Source organism: Pyrgilauda ruficollis, unplaced genomic scaffold (genome assembly GCF_017590135.1).
Source record: "Pyrgilauda ruficollis isolate IOZ18807 unplaced genomic scaffold, ASM1759013v1 scaffold11, whole genome shotgun sequence".
NCBI lineage: Eukaryota > Metazoa > Chordata > Aves > Passeriformes > Passeridae > Pyrgilauda > Pyrgilauda ruficollis.
The window spans coordinates 3848660-3874391 of record NW_024509210.1 but is presented as its reverse complement, the minus strand read 5'-3'; the positions used below and the strand labels follow the sequence as shown (position 1 = coordinate 3874391).

The 25732-nt window shown below is 40.0% G+C and overlaps 1 protein-coding gene across 2 annotated transcripts in view; it reads right to left on the bottom strand.

Annotated features, from left to right (window-relative positions):
* FAM13C (family with sequence similarity 13 member C) overlaps positions 1-25732 on the bottom strand; it is a 124174-nt gene that overhangs the window by 4536 nt on the left and 93906 nt on the right. For both annotated transcript variants that reach the window (XM_041474470.1, XM_041474480.1), the window contains exons 12-19: positions 22843-22906; positions 16695-16845; positions 16252-16317; positions 10895-11105; positions 9803-9941; positions 8383-8464; positions 6373-6584; positions 1723-1806 (exon numbers count right to left, since the gene is read on the bottom strand). In XM_041474470.1, coding sequence (XP_041330404.1) covers positions 1723-1806; positions 6373-6584; positions 8383-8464; positions 9803-9941; positions 10895-11105; positions 16252-16317; positions 16695-16845; positions 22843-22906 — 1009 coding nt within the window. The remainder of the gene's footprint in view (positions 1-1722; positions 1807-6372; positions 6585-8382; positions 8465-9802; positions 9942-10894; positions 11106-16251; positions 16318-16694; positions 16846-22842; positions 22907-25732) is intronic.

Sequence of the window (25732 nt, the reverse complement as noted above, 5' to 3'; positions counted from 1 at the left end):
AGAAGAGAATATGATTTTAAATCAGGTGCTAAGTGCCTGATCCAGGCACAAATGTTCACAAATACAAGAATACACCTTAGGGAAACTAGCTGTGCACTTGATTGACTACTGCATTAAGGGAAAAAAGAAAAAAAGCAGCAAGCAAATTCCACAAGGGGAAAAAAACCCAAAATCAAGACAAACCATCTCCCTGCCCCCCCCAACAGCCAACCAATCACACCATGCCACCACATCCCTACACCCCGAAATAACATTTTTCTCAGTGGTAAAATGTCCAAACAGGGTCATTTGCTCCCTAGTCCACCATCAGCCTCTGCTCATCAGCTCCCACACCTATGAGCATTCCCTGGGTGCAATTTCACTGATTTCTGGCACTGCAGAGAGGCCCAGGTGGACCCGCTCAGATGAGTGAACACATGGCAGGTCTGAAGAGACAGAGTGGCTGATGGCACAAGCAATAGTCCAGAGCTGCTCAAATGCAAATGCCCAGTCAGCAGGAGCAAGGGGGACAGCAGACAATCACAGGCTGGTGACACTGCACACATCTGGCTGATGGAGTGCTTAGGGACCACTTCTAGAGCCACCCTTCACTGTGGAATGTCAGGGCTTGCCTATCCCACTTCTCTTCCCCAGGCATCATGTTCCATTTAACTACAACACAAAAGAGCTCCAGGGAATGCCAAACAAGCCAGAAGAGGTAATTTTTTTGCTTTAAACCTGGTCAGTGGTCTCTCTGTCTGGCCTTGTCAGGTAATTCTGGATAAAGATGGTGCTGCGCCATACCAGACATCAGCAGGGCAAACACCAGCCCCAGCACACTGCACTGTTTCAAGGCTGCTGTTACAGAGCTGCTTCAGCCCTCAGAACACCCTTCTGAATCCTGTGCTACAAGGCACCCTGTTACTCTCTTTCTTATCTCTGAATCAACCTCTTACCTCTACATTGCACTAATAATTTATTTTTTTGTTTTCCTTCTTAGGAAATAGAATTTCTTCATACCCTTCTTGCATACTTACTCCATCCCTCAGCTCTCATTCCAAGCCCAAAGAAGATGAACAAAAATGAGGTCAGAATCAGATAATAATTTTAACAACTGGCATTTTTTTAGACAAACAGAGGTGCAAGTTCCCTTTACCACAACAACTACTAGCCAGAAACAGACATTCACAAGAATATAGACATTGATATCAAAAAGAAACTCCTCAGCTGTGTAGACAAATTTTCAAATCATCATCTCACCAATTGTGGCAATTTTTTGTTTGCACCTACATTCAGCAATGAAGCCCCTTGAAAACATTTTAAGAAATAGTTTAAGACCTGCTGCGTAGTAAAGGCAAACACATTTGACAGGTCAGGTAATTTTGTAGTTCATATCTCAGATGGTGCCCTATATAAAACCTTCCTCAGCTGATAAGCATTCTGTCATACATGATAGCAGAGTCAAGTCTGCTGTGAATATATAATCTTCCAATTTAATCCTCAAATCTTGCATTTCCCAATCATGGAGAGATACAGAGCCACTTTTTATTTTACTTTAATTTCTAACATATAAACCAAATTCATCAGTATCAGGAAATAACATTTATATCTGAAAATTAGTTTGAAATAACTAAAATTATGTTAATTGCATAAAATTCATTTAAATATATTTAATATACCAAAAATATTGGTGAGAGAAGTTAGATAATTTTTAATTTACCTATCTTTCCATGGCATACTTACAGGCTGTCCATGAATACTCTCAAAATATAGTAGACATTTCTGAAGATTGATTTTTTCCAAAGCCATTTGCTTTTTTGTCATATCCTATTTAAAAAAGTTATTTATAAGATTGTGAGTCAGGATTTCATGACAAGGGTACAGGTACATATCTGTTTAATAATCTCTTCTTCCCAGATAAACACTAATAATGAATTCTATTTCTGTCTGCACTGAGGTCAATGGGGACTTGGCATTAACTTAGCAAGAACAGAGTCCAAAATTACACTACATATATATTAAGTATGTTTAGTTATAAAAAATGAGAACAATCACCATTCTAGACAAAATACTCAGAAAGCTGAAAAAATGCATAGAGAGCATTCCTCAACTTATTAATTATTCATCAAGAAAGAGAAATAGATTTGCCTTGGCTGGTAAGTGATGTAGAACATAAAGATCTAGTAATGCAAACTCAACCTGTAATAGTAAACAGCTTATTTCTGTTCAAAGATTGCAGTATGAATCACTGGTACCAAAAGAACGCTGATTTTTCAGTGTTGGTGAACAATCAGTATTTGTCCAGGTGTGTGCTGTGGGGAGCACAGTGTGACAGGTATTTGTCTCCTCCCCTTCCCCAGCTAGACCTGCTCCTGACAGTTGGATATTTTCACCTGGGCCAGAACACCAAGGAGCACATGAAGTGAATGTCATTTCCCACAGTCTCTGCCAGGTCTCAGAGCCACTTGAGTCAGGGCCAGGTGCTCCCAGGTGTGGGGGAGATGAAGTCGTGTCAAGAACCATGGGCTTGGGGCACACACAGGGGGTCTCTCTGCAGAAAGCTGATGACAAGGGGGCTTGTAGTGATAACTAAAAAATGACTACTAATTAGACCCTTCCTTTCAAAATAAATCAACCTTGAAGAAGTGACACTCTTCTAATAACAGAGCACCTTGCTCTAAACTTCAACAGGAGCAAAACCTTTTTTCTTTGATGTTCAAATGCAAAAACAGCACAGAGTCATTAATCAGAAGTGCTAATCATATTTTCCTAAAAGGTCTGCACAAGTTAATCACTCTAAAATCATCTGTCATTCATGTTAAGAGATGAGCTACTAACTAGAATGCAGGAATACTATAAATCAGCTAATTTGTTTATTTATAGCTAGTTCTGCAATTAATGCAAGGTTAATTCTTTCCAAAACTATTAAGCCTGGAGCAGCTGTGTGGTTAGGAAGAAATGGGGTGATCATTAATATTGATTTTACACAAGAGAAACGATCTCAGGAGGGCTTAGAATTTCAGCCTATTTCATTAGCTCATTTTATTAGCAATCTCAAGACAGGTTGGTATTCAACTAAGTTTGAAAGAGCTGATAATTTCAAAATGAGAGAAGGCAGCTGCAGCCACAAACTACAGAATTGTCTGAGACATCCTAGGACTGTAGGCTACATACAGCAGCAGGAGATTCAATGCTAATTAAATAGAAACACTGCTTCATAGCCAAGGAGAATATGAACTGAAGTGGGTCAATGATGAGAAGACAGATACATAAAGGGAGCCAGTCGGAGGAAAGCCTTGGGGGACAGGCTGCAAACATTCATACAGAAGGCAAAAGTTATTTCTGACATATAAAGAAAGAAAAGGGGGACTCCACCTAAACATAAGGTAGTAGTTTGGTTTTCATAACTTGGAACAGAGGCACACAAAATGTTGTATACAGTTATATTCCTTACTAGTCTGTTCTGCTCCCTGCATGCTTGTGCCTTCACGCTCGCTGTTGTTTTTCCAGACAGAAAATACAAACTGGGGACAGAAGGACAGACAGTCCATTGAGGGCTGGGCCTGCCCAGAGCCTGTCAAAGGCAGTGCTTTGTTTCCATGCAGGCACAGAGTCAGGTTCCCAGGGCCTTGGTCTGCCACTTGGGGATGTGTGGTGGTTCATTACAAAGCAGCATTTAACAGAAGCTTAGAAACAAAAAGTATAAAGACAGGCAACAAGCGACATGACACCTCCATAAAGCAGTGCCAGCTCCCATCAGGCCAGCTCCAGCCCTACTCCTCTGGGAAAGGCTGTGAGCCAGAGCTGAGTAGCACAGAGCTGCTGCTCCCCCAGGGCACCAAGGCAGAGTCACAGCCCCAGCCACCCAACACTCACATTGAATTCCAGCTTGGGAGTTGGGTCTTGGATTTGTTTTTTGGGGGATTTGGTGCAGCTTTTTCAGTAGTGTTATTAAAATATGTTATTTGCCTTTTATCTCTTGAACTCCTACATTCATGATCTTAATCTTTACCTTTTTTCCTAAAGCCTTGTACCTAAACCCAAGGTGAGCTATTGCATAAGTTACCATCTCCCAGTAATATACTGGGAGGTGGTAATTTATGTAAATACAAGCAATGACAGGTGGCCACCCCTTTGTGGGCTACTGAGCCATGCACATGCCAACCCAAATTTTCTCTATGCCTTCTCATTCAATAACTTTACTCACAGGCTTTTTTGCAGGAGGAGTGTTTGGTTCTGGAAACCATATTTTGCTGTTTCCTATTCAGCTCTTGTGGTCTGTACTTTTTAGACATACTGGGATTTTATTCTGCACCTTTCTAAGGACACACATGCTCTCATTTGTATTTCAGCAGGGCTTTAGAGGTTTTCCACAGTGAGCTTCAGTGGAGAACTTGGCAGGTTTTCATGGAAATGCTGACTTTGGCCAAAATAACTAAATTCCCCAAAAAAAGAAACATTTAGCTGCTACTTAGTTTACTATTAATCTAGCTCAGATTCTAGTGCAGGATCTAAATGTTGTATAGAAAACAAAATGTTGCACATAAAATATATCTACAGTAACACCAAAGTTGTTTGTAGCTGAAATGAAGCCTTTGATCTTTGCAGTTACCACAGACATCCTCGATTCATTTTGCATCATCGGTGCCACAAACCTCATTCTCCCCCAAAAGTCCAGGATGACTCATAATCAAAATCCGATCTTTTTTAATGTTATGCTTAGGGAGCTACTAAAATGTATCATTTTGGAATAGATCCATTTGATTTCATGTTATTCCTGCTCAAGCCTCTGTTCCCCAGCAGTTTTGATAACTGTTACCAAGCACCTTTGCTAGATAGTTTTTAAAACACAAATTCTCTCCGCAAGAAAACAGAAAATTAATAAGATATTTTTTTTTTAAATTGAAAATATTGTCATGTGCAAACATTTAATTTACATTATTTCCTTGTTTGTGAAAATATTTCAAGCCCTCACTGCCATTTCCTAAATTTAGAAGGTTCTTTTGGAAAATTAGGGGAAGTCCAAAAAATTGAAAAATAAGTGGGACAGATAGCCACACCCAGCTTACTTTTATAAGATTTTTGGAGTGGGTTTCATCACAGACATCTGTTTTGGGGTCATCTGATCTCACCCCATCAATAAAAAATTAATGGCTGTATATATTATCCTACAGTCTGCACTGCTAGGATTTTAGAGCTATGTACAGAATAGCATTGTTTTGCTGCCTTGTTTTGTTTTGTTTTCTGGTTAGGAAACACTTTTTCCCTTTCATTTTTCTTTCTAAAAAAGCAGCACATAAAAAGAAACAAAAAATCTGTCATGTATGCAGCACGCAAGATCTGAGAAGCATGGCATTGTTATGCATAGTCCTGGTTTTTATATAGCAACTAGTTGTTTGAGAACCAAGAATAAAAACAAAACAAAAATTAAAAATTATCTCTGCTGGGTACTCTCTGCTACTGAAATCCACCCAGAATAATTCCTTAGTTCTCACATAGTTTAGCATTTTGTTCTTCACCCTCTCACCCCTTCAGCTTTTTAATTCATCACCCAAAGTCTAAGTGTCACTGTCAACACTTAGATTTTAGGTACCTTTGAGGGCAGAATTTATTGTCCTGCTTGGCTGTAACAGCATCAGAACAGCAGCATCCTCTGACAGCAAAAACAGCCCCCAGAAGAGTGGGGGTTTGGGTGGTTACATATTGTTTTAGAAAATCCTATAGTGTGCCAGGAATGTGAAGGCACAACAAAAATTTAATACATTTACTAGTTTTAAAACAAAAATTGATTTCCCAGCCAAGCAATCATGTTCCATGGATTATTGCTCCTACATTCAGAAGAGTAACTGAGAACATGGAAGAGAAGAGGCAGGATCAGCACAAATGTACAAGGTGGAGAGCAAAGCATCTGGATGGTTGTGCTGTCCCTGTCACCTCAGTGCATGTTACTGACTCTGCAGAGGCTTTCAGCATTTCTCAGCTGAGAGGGGATCTTTATCATCAAAATACCTTCAGGAATGTTTTTAGTCACACAGTTTCTGTGGACTCAAGGTGCTTGTGCTGCCACCATCTTCAGTACACCAGGTTTGCAGTTTTGGGCACACAGCCTCAAGTCAGCAGGTTCCTGCAGTGCCTGGCAAACAGTTTCACATGTGCATCTCTGAGCAGAAAATGCTTAGCACTGCTTGAAAAAGCCTTCTGCACCTGAGCAATTCTTCTCAGAAGAGTCACTTCTGGAAACTGCATTAGAGCTCCCACATCACTAGAGAGAAAATGCACTGCAGTGCCAGCAGACAGAGGATGTGCACCCCCTGGCACACCCTGAGCCAGCCACACACCAATATCTGCCTCAGCTGAGAGAGTTCTGAGGAAACAGCCATGCTTCTTAAATACCTTAATAGTCTCAGGAAGGTTGAAGTGTTGTCTTTTCTCCTTTAGTCGTCTCAACACACTATCCATGGTTTCCTCCACTGAGGGAGCTGGCTCCATGCTTGTGGCCTCCTGTGTGCCAGCCTCTTTAGAGGTGCCACTGCCTTCACAGTGCTCATTTCTTTGGGGCCCTGTGGAGGTACAGTTCTGCTCTTCTGACATTCTGAGTTTCAGCTCTGAAAGGTAAATTGCATGGCAAGTAAACAGATTAGAAGTATTTGCAAAGGAGTTTCCTCTGACACTACTAGGGAAAAAAAACCCATAGCTTTCCTACTCCTTGCTAAGAATTATTATCATACCACAGACACCTGGGAAAGTAATTCTTCTTCACTTTAATGTGTAACATCTTTTGCTTCCTGGAGCAATTTAAACTGTCCCTCTCCCTTCCAGAGAGGCCACCCTGCCATGCCAACCCAGCTGCTCAAGTGATCCTCACAAGGAGAAGCAGCCACTTTCTTAAATGACTTCCCTTGGCAGAAGAGCACCTGAGCACCCAGCAGAAGACAGAAGCTTCCCATTCAGTAGCCTGCCTGGATGTGATAAAGCATGTGACTCTATTATCTTGACACCAAGCCAAAGCCCCTGGAGCTCCAGGGACCTGCACAGAGCAACAAGGAAATTGAATTAAAATCTGAATTAGCTCCCATAAAACCTGATTTTGTTCCAAGCATATGCCTGTCTGGTGAAGGACCCTGGGCAAGGCAGGAGATTGATGTCTCCAACTGTGTTAAATGTATTGAAATCCATGCAGAAACAGTAACATCATTTTTTAGCTGTGACAGTCTGAGGACATAGGCCAGCTTTGTGGGGAAAACCAGTAATTTTTGGTAAACCCATAAAGCTAGAAAAGATAGACAACCCTTGCAAATTTGAAGAAGGATCTACAAACATTTGAGTGTTTTCCATTTCAATTGTACTTGGCATGAACCTGGCTTCATCTAAAAGCAGTGCCATTTTTCAGGATAATAAAAATCAAGGGTTGTCACAGGATTGAGGCATTTGGGGTGTGAAGGTGAGGCTGATCTATGCAACCTAGACCCTCTGGACAGGAGGTTGAGTGGTTGAGTCAGAGATACAATTTTCAGAAAAGTAACCATGCAGATTGGCCATTTCTTTGCATTTGCCCTTCCTGGATTTGCAACACAGAGTTCAAGGGGAAATAATAACAGTAATCATCATCATCATCTAGTAGTCAAACAGGATGGTACTCAAGGGAGAATTTCCAGAAGAAATTTACTCAAATATAAGTTTCTAATTCTTTATTTACCACAATCACATCCTCCATATCTACTTTATTAACTACATCCAGAACAGAGATGATAGATAGCACTACAATTTATTTAGTGGTGAGAATCCATTTATAACAGGGAAAAAAAAGGATTTAGAAAAATTATAAATAGCCTTTGAAAAAATCAATCAGTCTTGGCTACAGACTCCCCAAGGGAAAACATCTGATACACCCACAGACGTTAATGGAGTGGTATGCAGACAGTCAAGGTCAAAACCTGACCCTCAAGGCCAAATTTATTATCAAGAAAAGATCTGTTTTTATGATCAAAATAAATGAAATCCTTAGAGATGTGTATCCTCAGTCCTAAAGAAACATTTTCGCCTACATTTGTGCTATTACTAGGAAACTTGTAACTTCTGTGTTTTAGACCCTCATGAAAGTGCTCAGAACAGCATTGCCTTTTACATGAATGTTTATAGTGATGAGGGAGATACAAGTCCTTTTTCCTCTTCCCCTTTCTAGTCTTGGAATGGAGGTTGAACGGGCTCACTTAAATCCCTGCTTTCAGGAATCAAGGCAAGTCATATCACATAATATCTTTCTTGCCATTGGGAGACTTATTGCCACACACTGTGAAAAATAAGCAGAGCAGTGAGGTTAGAAAAGTGACTTCAGAAGGTTCCAGGTACACTCCCGCTTCCAAAAGCCTCAGCAGCAAAGGGACACAACACTCTATTATGTACCTTTGAGCTGCTTCCGACCTTTGGCCAGAGCATTCATCCACTTCAGAACTTCAGGATTGGAAGTCTTATCACCATGAGAAGGCTGAATGCAAAGGAAAATGTAAAGAATGTAAAGAAAGAGAAGGAACTGCCAGTTAAAGGATCAAACAGATAAAAACCTCCCCACCCCCAGTGTGCTACAAAATGTCCATAGTTCTGACTGCACTCTATCAGAGCCATGCAGGGCATCTGGCTTGATCATGGCATTCATTTGTCATGGCTTATCTCTCCCCACTGTGACACAGTGCCACAAGGATCTGAGTGTTAGTCTCTGATCCCAAAAAGCACAGCAATGAATGTTTCAGCCTCTGACTAATTGGATAAATAACATCGGTGACTTCAAAAGGATTGATCGAATACCTAATTTTAGTCAAGTTCCTAAGTGATTTCCAGGATGGTAACTGAAGCTCTCTGTCCTTTGCAGGAATAAGCTCTTACTTTAAGACAGGGATTCTCTTGGGAAACAGCATTTTCAGAATTTCAGCTGACCTGCTTAATTAATCAAATGAAAAATCCTGTGCAAGAGTGATTTCAAAAGAAACCAACAACAAAGGCTTTGTAGATCAGGGGTTATTTTGCATTTAGAAATTGCCTGCAAATTAAAGTGAATTTACACTGAATCTTCAAAACTCAGATATATAAAATTGCAAAACAGTTTTGCAAAATAAAACTCCTGAAATAATTTCTATTCTGGCATAGTGTGAGGGTTGTTTAGGTATGAAATTGTCCTCCTAGGAGCATATGATGCCCACAGAGCCAAACAGTGCACAAGGTTACAGTTTCGGCCATTAATGGGATTAAAAGGTAATATATCCTTTGCTTAATTTTAATACAGTCAGAAAATGTCACAAACTTCCCTGTTTTGTGTTGTACACCTCCTTAGCATCAGGTACATTTTGATATTTTTGTTCTGCACAATTCCCAGCATAGCACTCACCAATGACCTCAAACAACCCCCACAAGTTTTATTTCTCTGATTTTTGCCATCAGCTTGCACAGAGCCCCAGGCTTTGGAGGTTCATAGGAGCCTGCCTGAATGAAGGGATCTGCACAGCAGAACAAATTTCCAGGCAAATGACTCCTACAAAGCAAATAAGTAGCTTTTCACCTTTTGCACCATTTTGTTTCACGAGCCTGTCAGCCATGTTTCACTGATTCACACTTCTCAAAGATGGATATTTTGCAACAAAGGTAATCCAAAGAAAATGCAGAGTCTCAGAACTACTACATACACTGAAAGATGCTGAAAAGCTATTCGTTGAAGCTTTTCCTATTTCATTTTACCAGAAATACCCTATCTCACATTGTTTTGAATAAGTTTAAATACACTGGGATTCTTGCCTCCCTCTTGGAGTATTTACCTTTTCAATTATTGTCTTACCAGGTATTTTTTTTCTTGCTCAAACTTTTCTTCATACTTCCTAATTTTTCTCTTGAGGCTCTGAAGATGCTTGGTAAGCTGTGTTACTGTCTGTGGTTCTTTGCAGTCTTCACAGCTACACCTGGAAGAACTTCTTGGCCTGCAAAAGCCAAAAGCAGAGTTGTAGGATCTAAGAGCTGGCTATAATGGATCATGCCTTGTTGTTAGGCACACTTAACATTTTAGAATTCATGGCTATTCTGTTCTTTCGCTGGCTATAGACAGCTTAGTTTTAGAAAGTAAGCATAAAATAATGGCTTTTGCTTGAAGGTACCCTAGAGTATTCTAATGAGTTCACCATCTGTCTTTCATTCTCTCTTTTTTTTTTTTTTTAATTAATCACGGGATTTCTGAATATATTTTTAAAAATTAATCTAGTAGGCAAAAGCCTGATCCAGTATTTACATTTAACACCCACACCTTTATTCACAAATCTTTCAAGTATAACAGGAGACTGTGGTGACATGATTTGTAAAAGTAAGCTCAGTTTTTCATTACTGGAAAGAAACATTATCATTTGGAAGACAGTTTAGTTTCTGATTATTTACAGTTGCAAGTCAATAGAGCTGATTATTATCCATATGCAGCTGAAGCTAAAGCTCTGTATATAAGCTTTTAAGAAAGTTTGATTTCTCTCCAAACTCACAGCTTGGTTTCTGGAAATTGCATACATGGACTGTTCATATGCTTTATGTCACTGTCACCCCTCATCAGTGACTCAAGCTACAGCTCAATTACAGCTGATTTTTTTAGTATTATACCTAGAGAGCCCTCTCTATCTTGTGTTCACTCATCATTCTAATTACTAACATTAAAAACTATCCTTGTTAACTATAATTACAAAGACTTCAAAAAATATTGTACACTGTTATGACTGAGGAAACACTAGTTCCTATTTCTGGTGTTGCAAATTACCCATTTCAAAATATGCCACAATACAAACATTTGCTTTTTATGACATAGCAACAACTGAAAAAACCCATGAAGAGTCAAAGGTTGTGAATTGCAGAAAAAGTCTTAAAAATACATAAGAATTAAAATAGATTTTCTTACATCATGAAAGGTTGAGCACTTGGTGGAGAAGGGGCAGACTCTGTGTCTAGATTGAATCTCTGGCTTTGGCTAAAGATAGAGCAGCGTGGTGACAAGAGAGGATTGTCTCCATCTGTGATGTGATACAGCAGTCGGCTGGTCGCTAGGGAGTGATGCTCCTGTGGGCTGCTCTCCATGTCATTCTGCCAGTCCCTGTGGGCTGGCACAGGCTCTGGAAAGAAAGTATAAATCACTGTGGACTGAGGGTCACTCACTTAGGGTACAGTTACCTAGGTCAATAAAAATTTGTCTTTACGAAGTATTCCAAGCATAAGTATTCAAAGTGAACAGCAAACAGATCAGCAAAGTGTCGCATGCAGGGTGGACACAGCACTGAGGATGAGAGAAGTACTGCCACTGGCTTCACATAAACCCTTTCTGAGTTCCACAGGAGGAGGTGGATGGGTGTATTTATAAACTATGAAGTAAAGATGGAGAGTTTCCCAGAGTAGAAGCATTACTTGTATTTTCATAGATCTGTTTGCTTTTAAAAGCCACTTTCCTGAAGAAGATGATGACTGCTTACAATAAGTTTAATTTTGTGATTTTTCATTGGTGAAGAGAAAGGAAGGTCAAAAATATGTGTCCTGGTGGTAAAGAACCTCCAGGGCTGCTTGCAGCATCCTGCAGGATTTTGTTGGGTTTCAGTAACATACCCTTGGCTCAAAGAACACAAGATATAAAAATAACAACCACCACCAAGAACATTCCATTTATTTACTCAAGGTCATGGGCAGTGGCTGCTCCTTGGAGGAGTTATGCTTGTTGTACTGTGTTAACAATGTCTTGCACTATAAATGCAAACCTCACCACAGGTGCCTTAAAAGGTAAAATTTGTTTTATAGCGATGGTCAAGCTAGAAAAAGTAAGAATTGATGAACCTCATCACACTGGTTCTGCTTATGGGTAGCATGAAAAATAATGGCACATTACAGGGCCTACCTAGGGAACATCAGGGGTTCATCTTCCAGTACTCTACTTAAATACATTGCAGGGAATATTCAATATTGAATCTTCTTCCTCACCCTGAGTTGAAATGGATGAGGATGATCTAATCTGATTTTTCCTATCAGATGATTGGGATTTACTGCAGATTATACTTTCTAGGGAGCAACTCCACAATCTCATAAAAGTTCTTGCCCAACATTTTTTCTCTCTTGCTTTACTAAAGCAAAATCTGTGCTCTGACTCAGGTTCACCTGCAGCAGTTTCCACAGCACATTATATTTTGCACCAGCTACATTATTTTCTCTTTTTTTTCTAAGCCCATTCATATATACAGATTTTTAATTAGTATCTGTTATTTTGCATTTCCAGGCAGCACGTGTCAATTCTAATGAGTATTATATTTGCCATATGTAATGCATTCTAATACATTTCACAGAATCTTTTTATTCAATGGAAGCCTAAAACTGCACTGAAAAACAACTGTACGTGAGTTTACTCACAGAAGAACTGCCAGGTTTAGGTAAGTTCTTTTACCTTCACTTTCAATTTTCTGCTTTGCACATGGGACATCATATTCCCATGCTGAGTATTTTTTTCAGGATTTGAAATGAACCTTTGTAGTACATTTTATTTGTCCTCTTCCCAATAAATACCAAAACTGCAAATCCCTATTGCTACACTGTGACTGTGGTGAAAAAACAGCTCTGAATGGCAACCTTCAAAAAAAATTCTATATTTCTCTAAGAAATAGTAATTGCAATGGCTTAAATATAATTTTATTGGACACTATCCAACTGCTTTTTCTTTACAAATAACAAAAAAAATCCTACTGTATAATCACAGTTTAGTCTGTCAAGCGAAAGTTACATGACTCTTGTATTTATACGCTCATCTATACTCTTACCAGCATCATCAAAGATAATTATGTTAAGCATTTTCACAATGAGACAACGTAGTTGATTATTAATTCTAACCTTGCATCCTTCCTCTAAGTACTTCATCCTCTGTAGGTGAAATTCAGCTTTCCAAGATACCAGAGCAACACCCAAATCTGCTAAACCTTGAATGAGATTCAAATCCTCCCACAGAGAGACCCCAGGAGGGCACCTGGGAGAAGCAGGGGCAGAGCACTGAGCAGTCCTGGGGAATCATGGACACTGACAGCAGGCAGTGACAATGGCTGGAATAACTGGTGTTCTGCAAACAAAAGTGTTCTCTCTTTTTGGAAAGTTCTCTTTTTTTTCCTTACCCTGTGAGATTTTTAAAACTGAATACCTTTGGCTGGGTTTTGATCTGTTGTTGTTGCTGAGTTGTTTTTTGGGCTTTTTCTGAAGAACAGTATTGTCAGTGAGAAGAACCTGGCTTCCCTTACTTTAATTTCACCATCTTTGAACTTCAAGAAATATGCAATCACTGTGAAATAGGTTGACTAAGAACAATTGCACAGTTTTTCATGTTCTGTTATTCCAAGGATTAAGTATTAAGTACCAGTGCCCTCACTATGAAAGGAAAACAATGTGATAAAAAGATCAGCTAGTGATGTAATAAAAAGATCAGCTAGTCTGTGTTTGATAAGTGAAGGAAATAACTTTCCAACATTTGAACTCTGACTTCCTGTGGACCTAAAAATTCTCCTTCATGCAGGAGACAGCCTGTACCACTGATAAACCTTATAGTCACAGATATTTGCTGCTCCTCACATCTACAAGCAGAAAATTTCATAGGCCCAGCCCAGTCTCAGAAATGGAAGAAATGCACACATTCAAGACTAGGCACTCCTGGAAGACACAGGACAAGGAGTGGCTGGTGCAGCTCCAGTGTAAAACCAAGCACACAAAGTTCAAGGAGGTTCTTTTATTCTGCTAGCAAACAAAAAGGAGACAAACTGCATGATTTATAATTTGGGAATATTTCCTTAAGGCCAGGGCACTTTCATTTCCTTGGCCTTCTGACAGCAAGGTCCACAAGGCTTGAATACTCCTGCAACTTTGCTATGGCCCAAGAAAGGGTTTAGTTCCAACTCTACTAGAAGTGCATTAAATTACTACCAAAGAGTCAAAAGTGGTCAGCAAATAATTCAGACTGATTCATTTCAGTGGCACAACTGAAATGTTGTGCCACTGAAATGGCAGTAGGACATCTCAGAGTGATTACAAGTTCTAACCAATTCCATTTTTAATTCATATTTAAGGCCATCATCCTGATTTCAGTTCTGTGTAGATCCTAAACAAGACACTAAATATTATCCTAAGAACAGCTCGTGAACTGACCAAACTTCTACCTGTCTTCATGTATCTTGTTTAATTTTAGCCTCTATTTTTGCCAAAACTGGGAATTAAAGCCACCTCTGCCCAAGTAAGTGACTTGCCCCTTAGCATCTCTTCCATCCCATCTACTCCATGCAGCTTAGCACTGACAGGAGAACACCACAGGAACTAAAGCCAAATTCTAGTGTCTGATAATCTGCAGCATGGTTCAGCAGGTAGACTTCATATGACAAGTCCTGTGGTACAAGCCTGTATTTATGCCTGTGATATTCTTCAAGTTAAACACAGAAATCTTTTGTACAGAAAAAATAATAATATTCAGATGTAGTGTGTTCAGTTCTAAACACACAACTGTGAATGCCTCTATCAGAATTTTTAATTTAAAAGTAATTTAGAAGACATTTCCTGTAGTTAGGTTCAGCTGCTCACTGCTGCAGGCGCTTATGTGATGTAATCTCTTATCCAAAAGTTACAGAAATTACACCATACTTTTCTATAATTGCCCCTTTAAAAAACTAGCTTAGGTACCCATCACAACTCTTTACAGTCTCACTTTGGCATATTCCAAAGTAAGCTGGAAGTTGCAGACTTTGCTCAGAGATAAGTTACTGTTCATCCCCTTAAAATTGGCATTCTGAAGCACCCTGTCTTCTTATGAGACTGTTGTATCTTCATTCTCCATACATATCATGTACACTTTTCTAAAATTTGTTGACTGGGGTGGTAATGAAAGGATTGTGTTTATTTTCCCTGATCCACTGAGGAAAAGCTGATAGCTAAAGATGGAATATGTACGGCACATCCTCTAGAAGCCCTCTTCCCAGCCTGGTACAAATCCCTGGACTTGCAGCCAAGGTGGAGCTCAAATAGCCAATAGGGCCGTGTGACAGCTCAATGCAACAGAAGATTTCAGCAGTAATTTCAGAATTAGGACCAGCTCTGTCTGTGCAAAATGGCAAGTTACTAAAAATGCCACAAACCACAAAGCAGATGTTAACAGCAATGAGGGCACATTAAAACCCATCAAATAGATAAGTTTTAACTAAAGCACGAGTTTGGACTGCTGGAGTGGCAGAGCATGCTCTGAAACTGTGCAAGAGAAATGCTACATCATGCAACATTTCCCCATGTGGCTGCAGAGGGGAAATGGGAGTAGAGGGGATTGGAAGCAGCGGTCACCACCAGCATAAATAAAAAGAAAATCCAATCAAAATAGCAAAAAATAATTAAGGGGAAACAATTAGGAACCATCCTAACAATGAACTCTGAAACCACCAGAGCAAAGGGAAAGGAGGGGAAAGGAGGAAAACGCCACCCTGACACAAAGGAAAGGAGTCAGTGCAGATTTTGGGTGAGCTGCAGAATGTCTTTTCCTGTGCAGCACACAAATGTCTCTGTTTCAGATCCCCATCAAGGTTAGCCCCAGTCCAGGCTCCATAGCTGTGTCCAGGAGCTATTAAGGTATTTGCCTCGCTGGACTAACACATCCTCTTTAAAAAAAAAAAAAAATTTAAAAAAAAAGAAAATTTAAAAAAAAGGACATCTAGCATTTTTAGATTCCTGTATCTTGATAATAATTTGATTTATACATGCATTGGTCCTTGATTTTTCCAGTGCCAACCTCAAACTTTGGAATTTTTTAAGTATAACACTATCATTTATGATTTTTTTAATAAATAACCTAATGTTATTTCTTGCTGAAAATGCTGAGCAAGCAGCTCCTAAAATAAGTTCTTCTTAACCCAGATTTTTTTTCTGATATGAAACAACAATTGCAAAGAGATTACTGGCCTACCTGCCTTAATTTGAACCATACATGGTGCACGACTTAGGTATTTGTGTATTCATGTCACTTGTCTGTGAGATGTATTAGTCATACTGCCTTTGACCTATTTTTCACGAGCAGTGACTCCTCTTCTATTGAGCATCACGACTCTGCCAGCCCTGTGACTACAAGCCATGAATTGACAAAAACAGTGCTGAGCCTTAGGGCTATTCATTTCTGTATTGAGGGAAGAGGGAGAGATAACACACCACAGTTTGCCCAGCTGGGTAATAATACAGGATCATGAATGATTAAAATCCACATGCTGTAAAACTCACCTTCGCTATCTCTCTGCTGATGCATTAAATTAAAATCAATAATAGGAGAAATGAAGTGATATTGCTCTGACAAAAAGAATGACAAAAATAGAATTACATGATATGGCAGGTGATCTCACACAATACAGACATAGGAAGTAAAGAGAGTAAATTTACTTGGGGGAAAATAACAGATTAAAACTAAAAATAAAAGAATTGGGATTCTTAAAACCTCTCCAAAAAGGAAAATCCCCTCTCAGAAAACCAGGGAGTTACAGCTGTTAATTTTCATTCTTTTAACAGGTATCACCCCTTTTTACGTTACACAGCATTTGCAGGAGGAAATGGTGCTTTGCATTAGCTCTGCACTGTTTCCCAGAGGGCTGCAAGCCTGATTTTAAAGTGCAAGTCACAAGGCTTTTTTATAATTGCAAATGAGAGCACATCGTGGCACGCTCGCTTACCTCCACAACTGGCCCCATCAGCTTGCACGCTGCTTTGGGCTGGAGAAGGGGCTGTGTCCTTGGGTGCCGGCAGCTGGGGAGTTTCCTCCTGGGCTGGCAGAAACGCAGAGCACAGATCAGTTTCCAGGGCTTGCAGCTTCAACAAAGAATTCTGCAGACAAAAGCAGAACATTGGGCTGGGTAGAGAACAACAGGGATCAGCAATTGCTCTTCAACTCCCGGAGCCCATCGGCAGCGCCTGCAAAGGGGTGTTCCACTGCCAGCTCCGGGAGGACGTGGGGAGAACAAACGTGCACTATTCCATGAGTTTCTTGACTCCTGGTTATTTAAGTCCCAATTTACATGGATTATTCATGGCACGTGGGAAAGATGACTTTGTCAGCAAAAGGCGATTTATTCCAGGAAGCCAAGCTGAGATGGTGTCCCTCTTCTTGGGCTTGGAGCAATACATTAAGGAAGTATTTCATTCATTGGGCTGACATCACGATCTGATGACATTATGTCCCTCCCCATTTACCATTCATAAAAAATCAAATCTCCCTCTCCAGCCTCGGAGTGCAGTACACAGCAGTGAACAAAGAGTTACTGACAGCACGATCACTCAAGGGATTCTTGGGAGAGAGATTTTTTAACTGGCTGTTTTAGAGATACTTCATTATGTAGACACGGCTTTTATGTGGGCTGCTGCCGGTTCTACAGGGCAGCAGGTCATTTGTGATCCTCTGCAAAGGTAAAATCAGCACATCATTGTCACTGGCTGCAGGCAAATCAATGACAGGGACAGTTATCTGCCACATCACTTCCAGCCTCTGTGCCATGCGTGGTCCAGCTCTGATTTGAATTTTAATGCTGCATGCAGCACTGAGCTGCACGATCTGACACAAGCATCTCGCTGTGATGGAAATGCTGTGAAAGCCCTAATCACCATCTGACTGGGCAAAATGAGTCACTCCCCACACCCCAGGCATTCAGCTCCCCCATCTCAAGGGAAACACAGCTCAAAACATAAAACAAAACCACACAAGGCTGTCCTAATAACCACACAGCTGGCACACACAGAATGTACATATAACATTAAGTCACCCAAGCGATACATATTTATGAAGGACATTTCCTGAAGAAAAATATCTGAGCTAAAAAAAAAAAAAAAAAAATTCCTCAAATTTATACCCTGGAAACTTTTCCTCACTCTGTCAAACACCTGAAACCAATTTATTGATTCATTTAAGGAAAAATTAATTGATTTATTGGCCTGATTTCCTTTGTGTGACAATACATCACCTACGTAACAAGTAATTTAATACATCTTTGCATTATTTTTGTTGTAAGACATCCCTTTTGTAAACCTAAAGATAACTTTCGGTTAAAAAAAAAAATCAGCTCGGTTGTCTGAGATGACTCTCTGCCTTCATCTTTTCATTCCTTTTATAAAAGTCAGGAAAATTATGGAAACCTTCTCACCCTTAAAAGCTTTCAGGGGGCAGTGCATTTTCTTGTCAAGGGAAGGGTGCTAACTTGCATCATACATATGGCACTGTTTTGGGAAGTCCTCATTTCCCATTTTCTGTCATCCCACACAAAGTGGCTGTGGAATTATCACAGACAAGAAGAATTTTACAGTCATTAATGTCATCTAGAAAAGATGACTGTACCAGTTACAAGCAAGTAACTGTACAAGTAAGGACTCTGATCCCAGCCTGGACCTTACCAGGAGAACAGCTGATTAAAATTAGGGAGAACACAGATGACAACCCATAAGAATGTGCCAATAAGGAAAATGTAAGTGAATGTCTGATAAAAGGACTTAACCTTCATGGACTGTTACTTCAAGCATTTGACAAGAAAAATCCCACTTCAAGGAAATACATCCACTCTGCATCACTATTCCTTATGACACATTGATATTTATGGGAAGTTCAGTGTAAAAGCATTCTCACAGACTACATTGTTAAACACTGTATTTCAGCAATGCTTGTGCTGTTATTCACCAGCTGGTTTATATTCAGTTGCTCTAAGTGATATTCTTCACCCATCTGGGGAAGGTGGGTGGATAGCAAATTTCCAGCCACTGCCAAAACACTTTAAAAAAAGCATATAATAATAATAATAATAATAATAGAAATACCTTATCTATTTTCATGAGTGTGCCCTTGACAGGGATTTGAGAAAAACACTAAATAGCTTTGATTGTCTTGATGTTACCAGGGAGATGATGACTCTGGAGTGTACCACCAAGCCCATCTTTCTCCTAAACCACAGCAGAGTGATACAGCACTGCCACGCTGCACTGCCCAGGGAAAAGTCACCACAAATTAACAGGAAACGTGGCAGGAGACACAGCTTAGAGCAAGGTCACACATCTGCTCTGGGGAAGAACCAGCCTGTGCACACACTGCTCACAGCTCCGCCACAGCCAGACCTGTCCCCAGAGCCTGCCTGGGCCACATCTGCCCATGGCTGCCCACAGGGAGTTGCTAAACATGTGAGAAGCCAGTGCAAACAGCTGAAACACAGAGGGAAAAGTCAGGCCATGGTGGGCATCATCATCAATTTGAGAATGCCCCTGCGTGGAAACCCAGTATAACTGCAGTAATTTAAGCTATGGTGTCCTATATTAGCTAAGATCCCAGTTCAAATACTTCAGATTTGGTGCTCATTCCAGGTTCATTATTGTGCCTGAGTTTTTCTGATGCAGTCATTCCGGATCCATGCTAATGCAAATGAAAGGACACATTACTATCTCAAATGGATCCATAAATTTCCTTGGAAAAATAACCATATTGTTTTCTCTTAAGAAGAGTATCCCAAAAGTTTGAAAAATAAGCAATTATTGTCTTGGACAAAGGTTTCTTATCTCTTCTTATGTTCTCTTAAAGCAACTGACAATTCAAAGATCTTAATCTAAGTCAATTCCACGAGAGAAAAAGCATTGTACATTATTATAAATAATGGTAAAATTAAGATATTTATAGGAAGTCAGAGAAAAACAGGAAGAGAAACAGCGTAGTCCTTCTCAGCCATTTGTTATTTTTGACATTACTTTAAGAAAACACAGTCACTGAAGTGCCATAGCCTTGTCTGCTGGAGAAAGCACAAAAGGACTGCCACTCCCAGAGGAAGCTCAGCCTGTAGTAGAGACACCCTCTCTACAAACAGCTGAGCCTGGACCCACTGATCATCACTCCTTCCAACCAGTGAGTATTGAAAATGAAGAGGGGAGGCTTTAGGACAAGGAATTACCGAGATAACAGATAATCTCTTACGTCCAGGTGAATGCCACACACTGTTAAATCCCTCTGGAGAGTGGGACACTGAAAGAACAAATTCTCCCAGTTCATCACCAAACTGCTGTGGCACTGAGAGGCAGTGCCCTGACACGGCACGGGGCTGTGCCCAGCAGGATCAGCACTCTGGGATGTGCTGGTCAGCATGTCCAGGAGGCCATAGCCTGACAGGAGACAATGTGACAAATGAGAGCCCTGCCCTTAGAAAGAATTTATTTCCCTGATAAAGGATTACTATTATCAGCATCCTTTGTCTCATTCTTGTGGACATCCAAAGGTTTGATAAATTTCAGAACTGAGGGAAAAGGAAAGGACCCACATGTGCCCTAGCCATGAGCTCTGCTCAGACTCAGTCAGGAGGCTGACTGTTGCTACATTTCTCTTCACAGAGAAAAGCAAGGTACAATTCTTCCCTAGAATACTTCTGAGTTTCACATTCTCTGAACACCAGAGAAAGAAAACACAATTCTTATCTCACTTGCTGTGCCTGTGTTGAGCCAAAGTAGAATGCACTATGGAAATTGTTTACCCAAAGTGAGGATGTTTTGTTTCCTTGGCCTATCAGGGCCAAGAGTGTGTGTGTTTGGACAGTCACAAGAGAGTCAAGATTGAGTGCAGTTCTGTGCAGTTGTGTGCAGAGTGAGGGCATGGCAGATTCAGTTTAAATGTATGTAATATAGTATAATAAAGTAATTAATTAGCCTTCTGATAAGATGGAGTCAGACGCATCATTCTCTCTCCTTCGTCTGGGGCGCCCTTGCTTCAATAGCTGACAACAGAGGTGAGGAGCAAAGCCCAGGCTTGCTGCTTCCTGCATAAACTGATATCACCCTGACCCCCACACAGTGTTCCTGAATGAAAAGGATGCCTGCAGCCTGCCTCTGGGCCAGCTCCTGTGCTTCCCAGACAGAAAGGCAGCTATTCTATTATATCCAGTTTATTGATGGATTTACTGGATTTATGAAATCGGCTGGGGCAGAGAAGGAGAGTAATCCAAGCTTTCAGCATTTAATAGCCTTTGCAGTGATTCATATTGGAAAGAAACTGAGCAAATTTCAACCTGTTCCATTTTTTCATTCTAAGGAAATTAATGATTTTATATGTCACACTGGAACAGCTTTTTAATCTGAGAGTTCGGGTTAAAATAAGATAGGCACATTTTATGTGAACATAAATAAATCTCTGCAGTATCCGTTAAGGCAATATTTGTGCCTTGAGGCATATGACATTTTCAATTCAGAACTTCCTTTATGGGGAACAAACAAGCAACAATAAGATAGAACAAGATATGCCCTGGGTCTGCATAATGCCACGGGTGAGCAGTGAAGAGAGACACCATTTTCTCTACTCCAGAAAGAGAATTTTTCTTATGGCACAGGTTTGTAATAGACCTGAGACACAAAATAATCTAAGGTTTTGCAAAAGAAAGCAAAAGGTTGTAACCCTTGCTGATTCCTCATTGGTTATTAGCAATTTATTTCAATTTCTAAGCTAATCATTGGTTTTAATATTTTACACTGATTTATTACAATATTTTTTCTTAGCCTTTAAAGAATCCTTTGCAAGGATTTTAAATTGAAGCTTTCAAGCGGAAGCTTCAGTGGATATCTGCATTGGGGCTTCTCAAAAGAAACAATAACTTAATGATGTCTCCCAGGGCCTGAGGTGACTACAGAGGCTGAGTGTACTCTCTTGTATTGTCACTGAATGTGCCCTGCTTGTCAGCACTGAGATTTTCTACAGTGAACTGCACAACAGTGACACAAAACGCAGAGAAAACAATTCGCTGCAAGGGGAAGATTAGGTCTGAGTTCCTTTAAAGGACACATTGTGGTCTTCCCCTAATGGAAGTCAGGATCCTATTAATAGACATAGATGTTCTCTGGCTCATTATGGAAACAAAGCCTTCTTTCCCAGAGTTTTTCAGGAATGGGCTTCTCTTCACCCAGCTCTCTTCTCCCACTGGTGTTGTTGTGTTGTTGTTGCCTATGCTAAAAACCCAACCGCTCCCTGTGTAAGTCCCGTGTCCCCCACTGTCCTTGAGTGTGAGTGGACTCTGGGCTGGCTGCAGGGTCCCCAGGTGTGGGAAGATGCTTTATAGGGTTTCCACTTTGCATAACTGCAAAGCTTGGCTTTACCCCCTGCCCCTCCCAGGGTACTGCTGGCTGTGAGGACCTCGCCCAGACTCATCCATTGTTCAATATCATCTCACCAACAGCTTTTTGTGCCCACCCACACTGTGCTCCTGGCACAATCCCATGAAAGCAGCTTGTTTCAAGTGTCACCAGTGCTATTTAGCTTTCCTTGCTTCCCTTCTTCAGCTCTCCCCTCCTTCCATCTTACAAGCAGAACACCTTTTAGATTCCATTGTACTGTTCCTAGCTTACTTATGCAGGATGTAGCAACCTTGAGAATTCCTTATTTTTAAACAAAACATATTTATGGTCCATATTTATATGACATATAACTTACAAATATATATAAACATATAATATATAACTTATAAACAGTTCATATTTAACAGATGAACCGTTTTGAGCTGTAATACGAGGAAAAAATCAAACGCTCTTGAAAGATGTCCCTTCACGCAGTCAATATTTAATGTTTGATTATTTTCTGAGCATGAACAAAAAGCAACCTAAAGTTGGCTTAAAAAATTTTAAAATCCCTTGTTTCTAGCTTTTAAACTATTTTAGCAGTCTCACATCACATTTTTAAGCTTTTCTTCAAAAACAATCATTCATTAAAAAGCTAATCTAGGTTTATTAAGCAATTACATTATTCCAAGACCTTGAAATTAACAAAAAACCAAAGCATCTATTCAAAATTTATAACATTGTATTTCAGCTTTTGGTTACACTTACCTCATTTAAGCTGTTAAATTGATCAGTTGCTTCTTTTGGTGAAATGCTTGTGCTCTGATCTATTCTACAAAACAAAATTTAAAAAATCATTCAATAGATTGCCTATCTGTGCTGCAAATATCTCAAGCTTTTCATCATGTGCGTATGTAATTTATAAATTACAGAATAAATCTGTTTTATTTAAGAAACAGCATTTCTATGAAAGTAACATCTCTATTCTCTATTTTTTTACCCATTCAAAACAACAGTGGTTTTGTTGAATCCTAAATAGTACATTTAAACTGCTAATGAATCCTGGAAACTGTGACATTAATATCTGGGCTCACTTTGGAGTGTCAAAAAGTTCTACTTTGAATCCTAAATAGTACATTTAAACTGCTAATGAATCCTGGAAACTGTGACAATATCTGGGCTCGCTTTGTAGTGTCAAAAAGTTCTACAGATGTATGATCTGTGACTTGGTGAGCTAATAGGGTTAATGCCAAGAAAAAGCTCAAACACATGCTTAAATCTAAGCACTATTTGTCCCACATGCTTTAAATCAGGAACAACAGTTTTCCTGTATCACAGCCATAAAGAATAAACTTTCCATATTTAAATTTGATGGCATTTCAGGCTCCCAATCTTCAGCATTCTGCTTTTGCAAATTTCAGAAAGGCCCCAGGTGCCTGGAAATCCTGTAAGAGAGATGTCCTCATTTTCTAGTGAGGGTCACTTGGCTGCCATCAGAGATGTCCACACCTTTGGTTTTCTCTCAGTGTATTGCTGCTTCTCCACACGGGAAGAGGAAAGGAAGGCCCTGGACTAGTGAGGGGCAAATCTCTTCCCCCTGGCTGTGGCCACTGAGGAGCTGTGCCCCACCCAGGCAGATGTGACCCATTACAGCTCCCAGATCAGGGTTAGGTACTAATTCACTACACCAAGGAATGAAACTCAAGTCTGGAAACAGCTTCCCACAGACTGAGCAGCCCCAGCAGCCTCCCAGCACCACTCTTGTCCATCCCCAGAACAAGCTGAGACTTCCCACTCCTGATTTCAGAGCCTGACATGGGTGTACCACAAGCTGACTCTTGACTCAGGGGAAGCAAGAGAACTGCAGCTGTCTCAGAGAATGAGATCTGTCAGTGCAGAAAAGGTGCTGATGTTTGCTGGCCCCTGGAGACTCACTCAGAGATGTGATCAAACGCAACACAAACCCCAGATTCCTTTGCACAAAATAATTCATATTTTTATGGGCTCAGAGACATCCCAGTAAAAAGAAATAGCTGTAAAATCCTCTAGAGACCTCAAACCAGAACAAAGAGACCCAGAGGTGTTTGTTGTAATTCTTCCTGGATTTGTGAGCCATTTAAAGACTGAAATGATGGCTATGCCACAAACCAGACACATTAGATAGCTACACCAGGTGAACAGCCACTTGGCTCCAAACAGGATCCAAGATGTGCAATTCCCACAGGAACAGAAATGAGTCATGAGAATAGCAAAAGGACTAATTTAACAGGAAAGAGTGAAATATTTGTAGTTTGGTTTAATAATACGTAAGGAGGCAGCTGCAAGGCTACAAACAGCTGAAGAACTAATTCACTAGTGAAGAAAAAATATTTAGGGGAATTTATTGCATTGAACTAGAGCTAGACATGAAGGAAAGGATGAGAACAAGTGTCAGATTTGCACACTTCTGGTATTCCTTTGGATAACTCCTTTCAGGGTGCATAACAGAGCAAATGGGAGCTCCCCTTAATAATGTAAAAACAAAACAATTTTTTTTAAAAAGACAAAACCAAACAGTAAATGCTAGCAGCACTTTGTACAGGAACTGTAAGAAATTCTACATCATTTACAGCTGTACATCTCACAAGTCTTTTACTCTGGAGAGTAAAAGGTTTACAGCAGCCATGAGGTACCAGCTCTCTCATTCAGGCTGATGTTCTTGCTAGCTGTTTCAGGATGCCTTTAATCTTTCATTTTCCTGTTCCTTTTTACACGAGAAATACTGGAGTAAGACGCTCTTATCTATGCATTCTTTGGATTCTGGAGATACTGAAATCATTAAGATGAGTAACCATTTCTGCCTGATGAGCATTTACATTTTCAGTCTTGTGTGTGCTGAGCTGATCTTACTCTACATAGAAAGTTTTGGGGGTGCTTTTTCTTTTTCACCAAGATTAATTGCTCTGCTAGGCAAATTCAGGTTTTCTGATTGTCACCAGGCAACACAGGGCTTACCATTTAATAACTATGGTTTGGATTCTACTCTCATTAAAAGTCAATCACAAAATATCCATTAACTTCAAAAGCAGCAGGAACAAGCCCTCATTTTCCATCTGTGCTGAGTACATTAAAATTATTTCAGGCCTTAGCTGAAATTTTGATTAATTGCAGACACTCTTATTTTGTATAATTTACATCCTGTAAAATAATGAAAATTAAATTCTCTCTGTGGCTACTACTCAAATATATGTCTCTCACCCTCCTTTATAGACTGGCTTTGGCAGAATTATCCTTTTCTCCATGACAGAAATGGCAAAGATGCAATAAGTAGCATGTACATTTGAGGCTTGTGGATATAAGCAAAAAAAAAGAAAAAAACCCCACGTAAATTCTAATTATCATAACAGAGCCCCTACTAGATTTCAAGGGGAAAATAAATTTGCATGAGCACTGTGCTGTTTAAAGTACAGACCAGGACATGTGAATTTTTGAATTATGCACAACATCACTTTTAAACCTCCATAAAATTCAAATAAAACCACATCATTTTAAAAGCTGGGGAAGATGTTTGAAGATAACCTAAGCAAATCCCCAACACATTTCCTCTGTGAAACCCAGAAAGGAGCATTGCATTTTGTAGCTTGCAAATGTCACTCCAGCCCAGCTCTGGTGACACAAA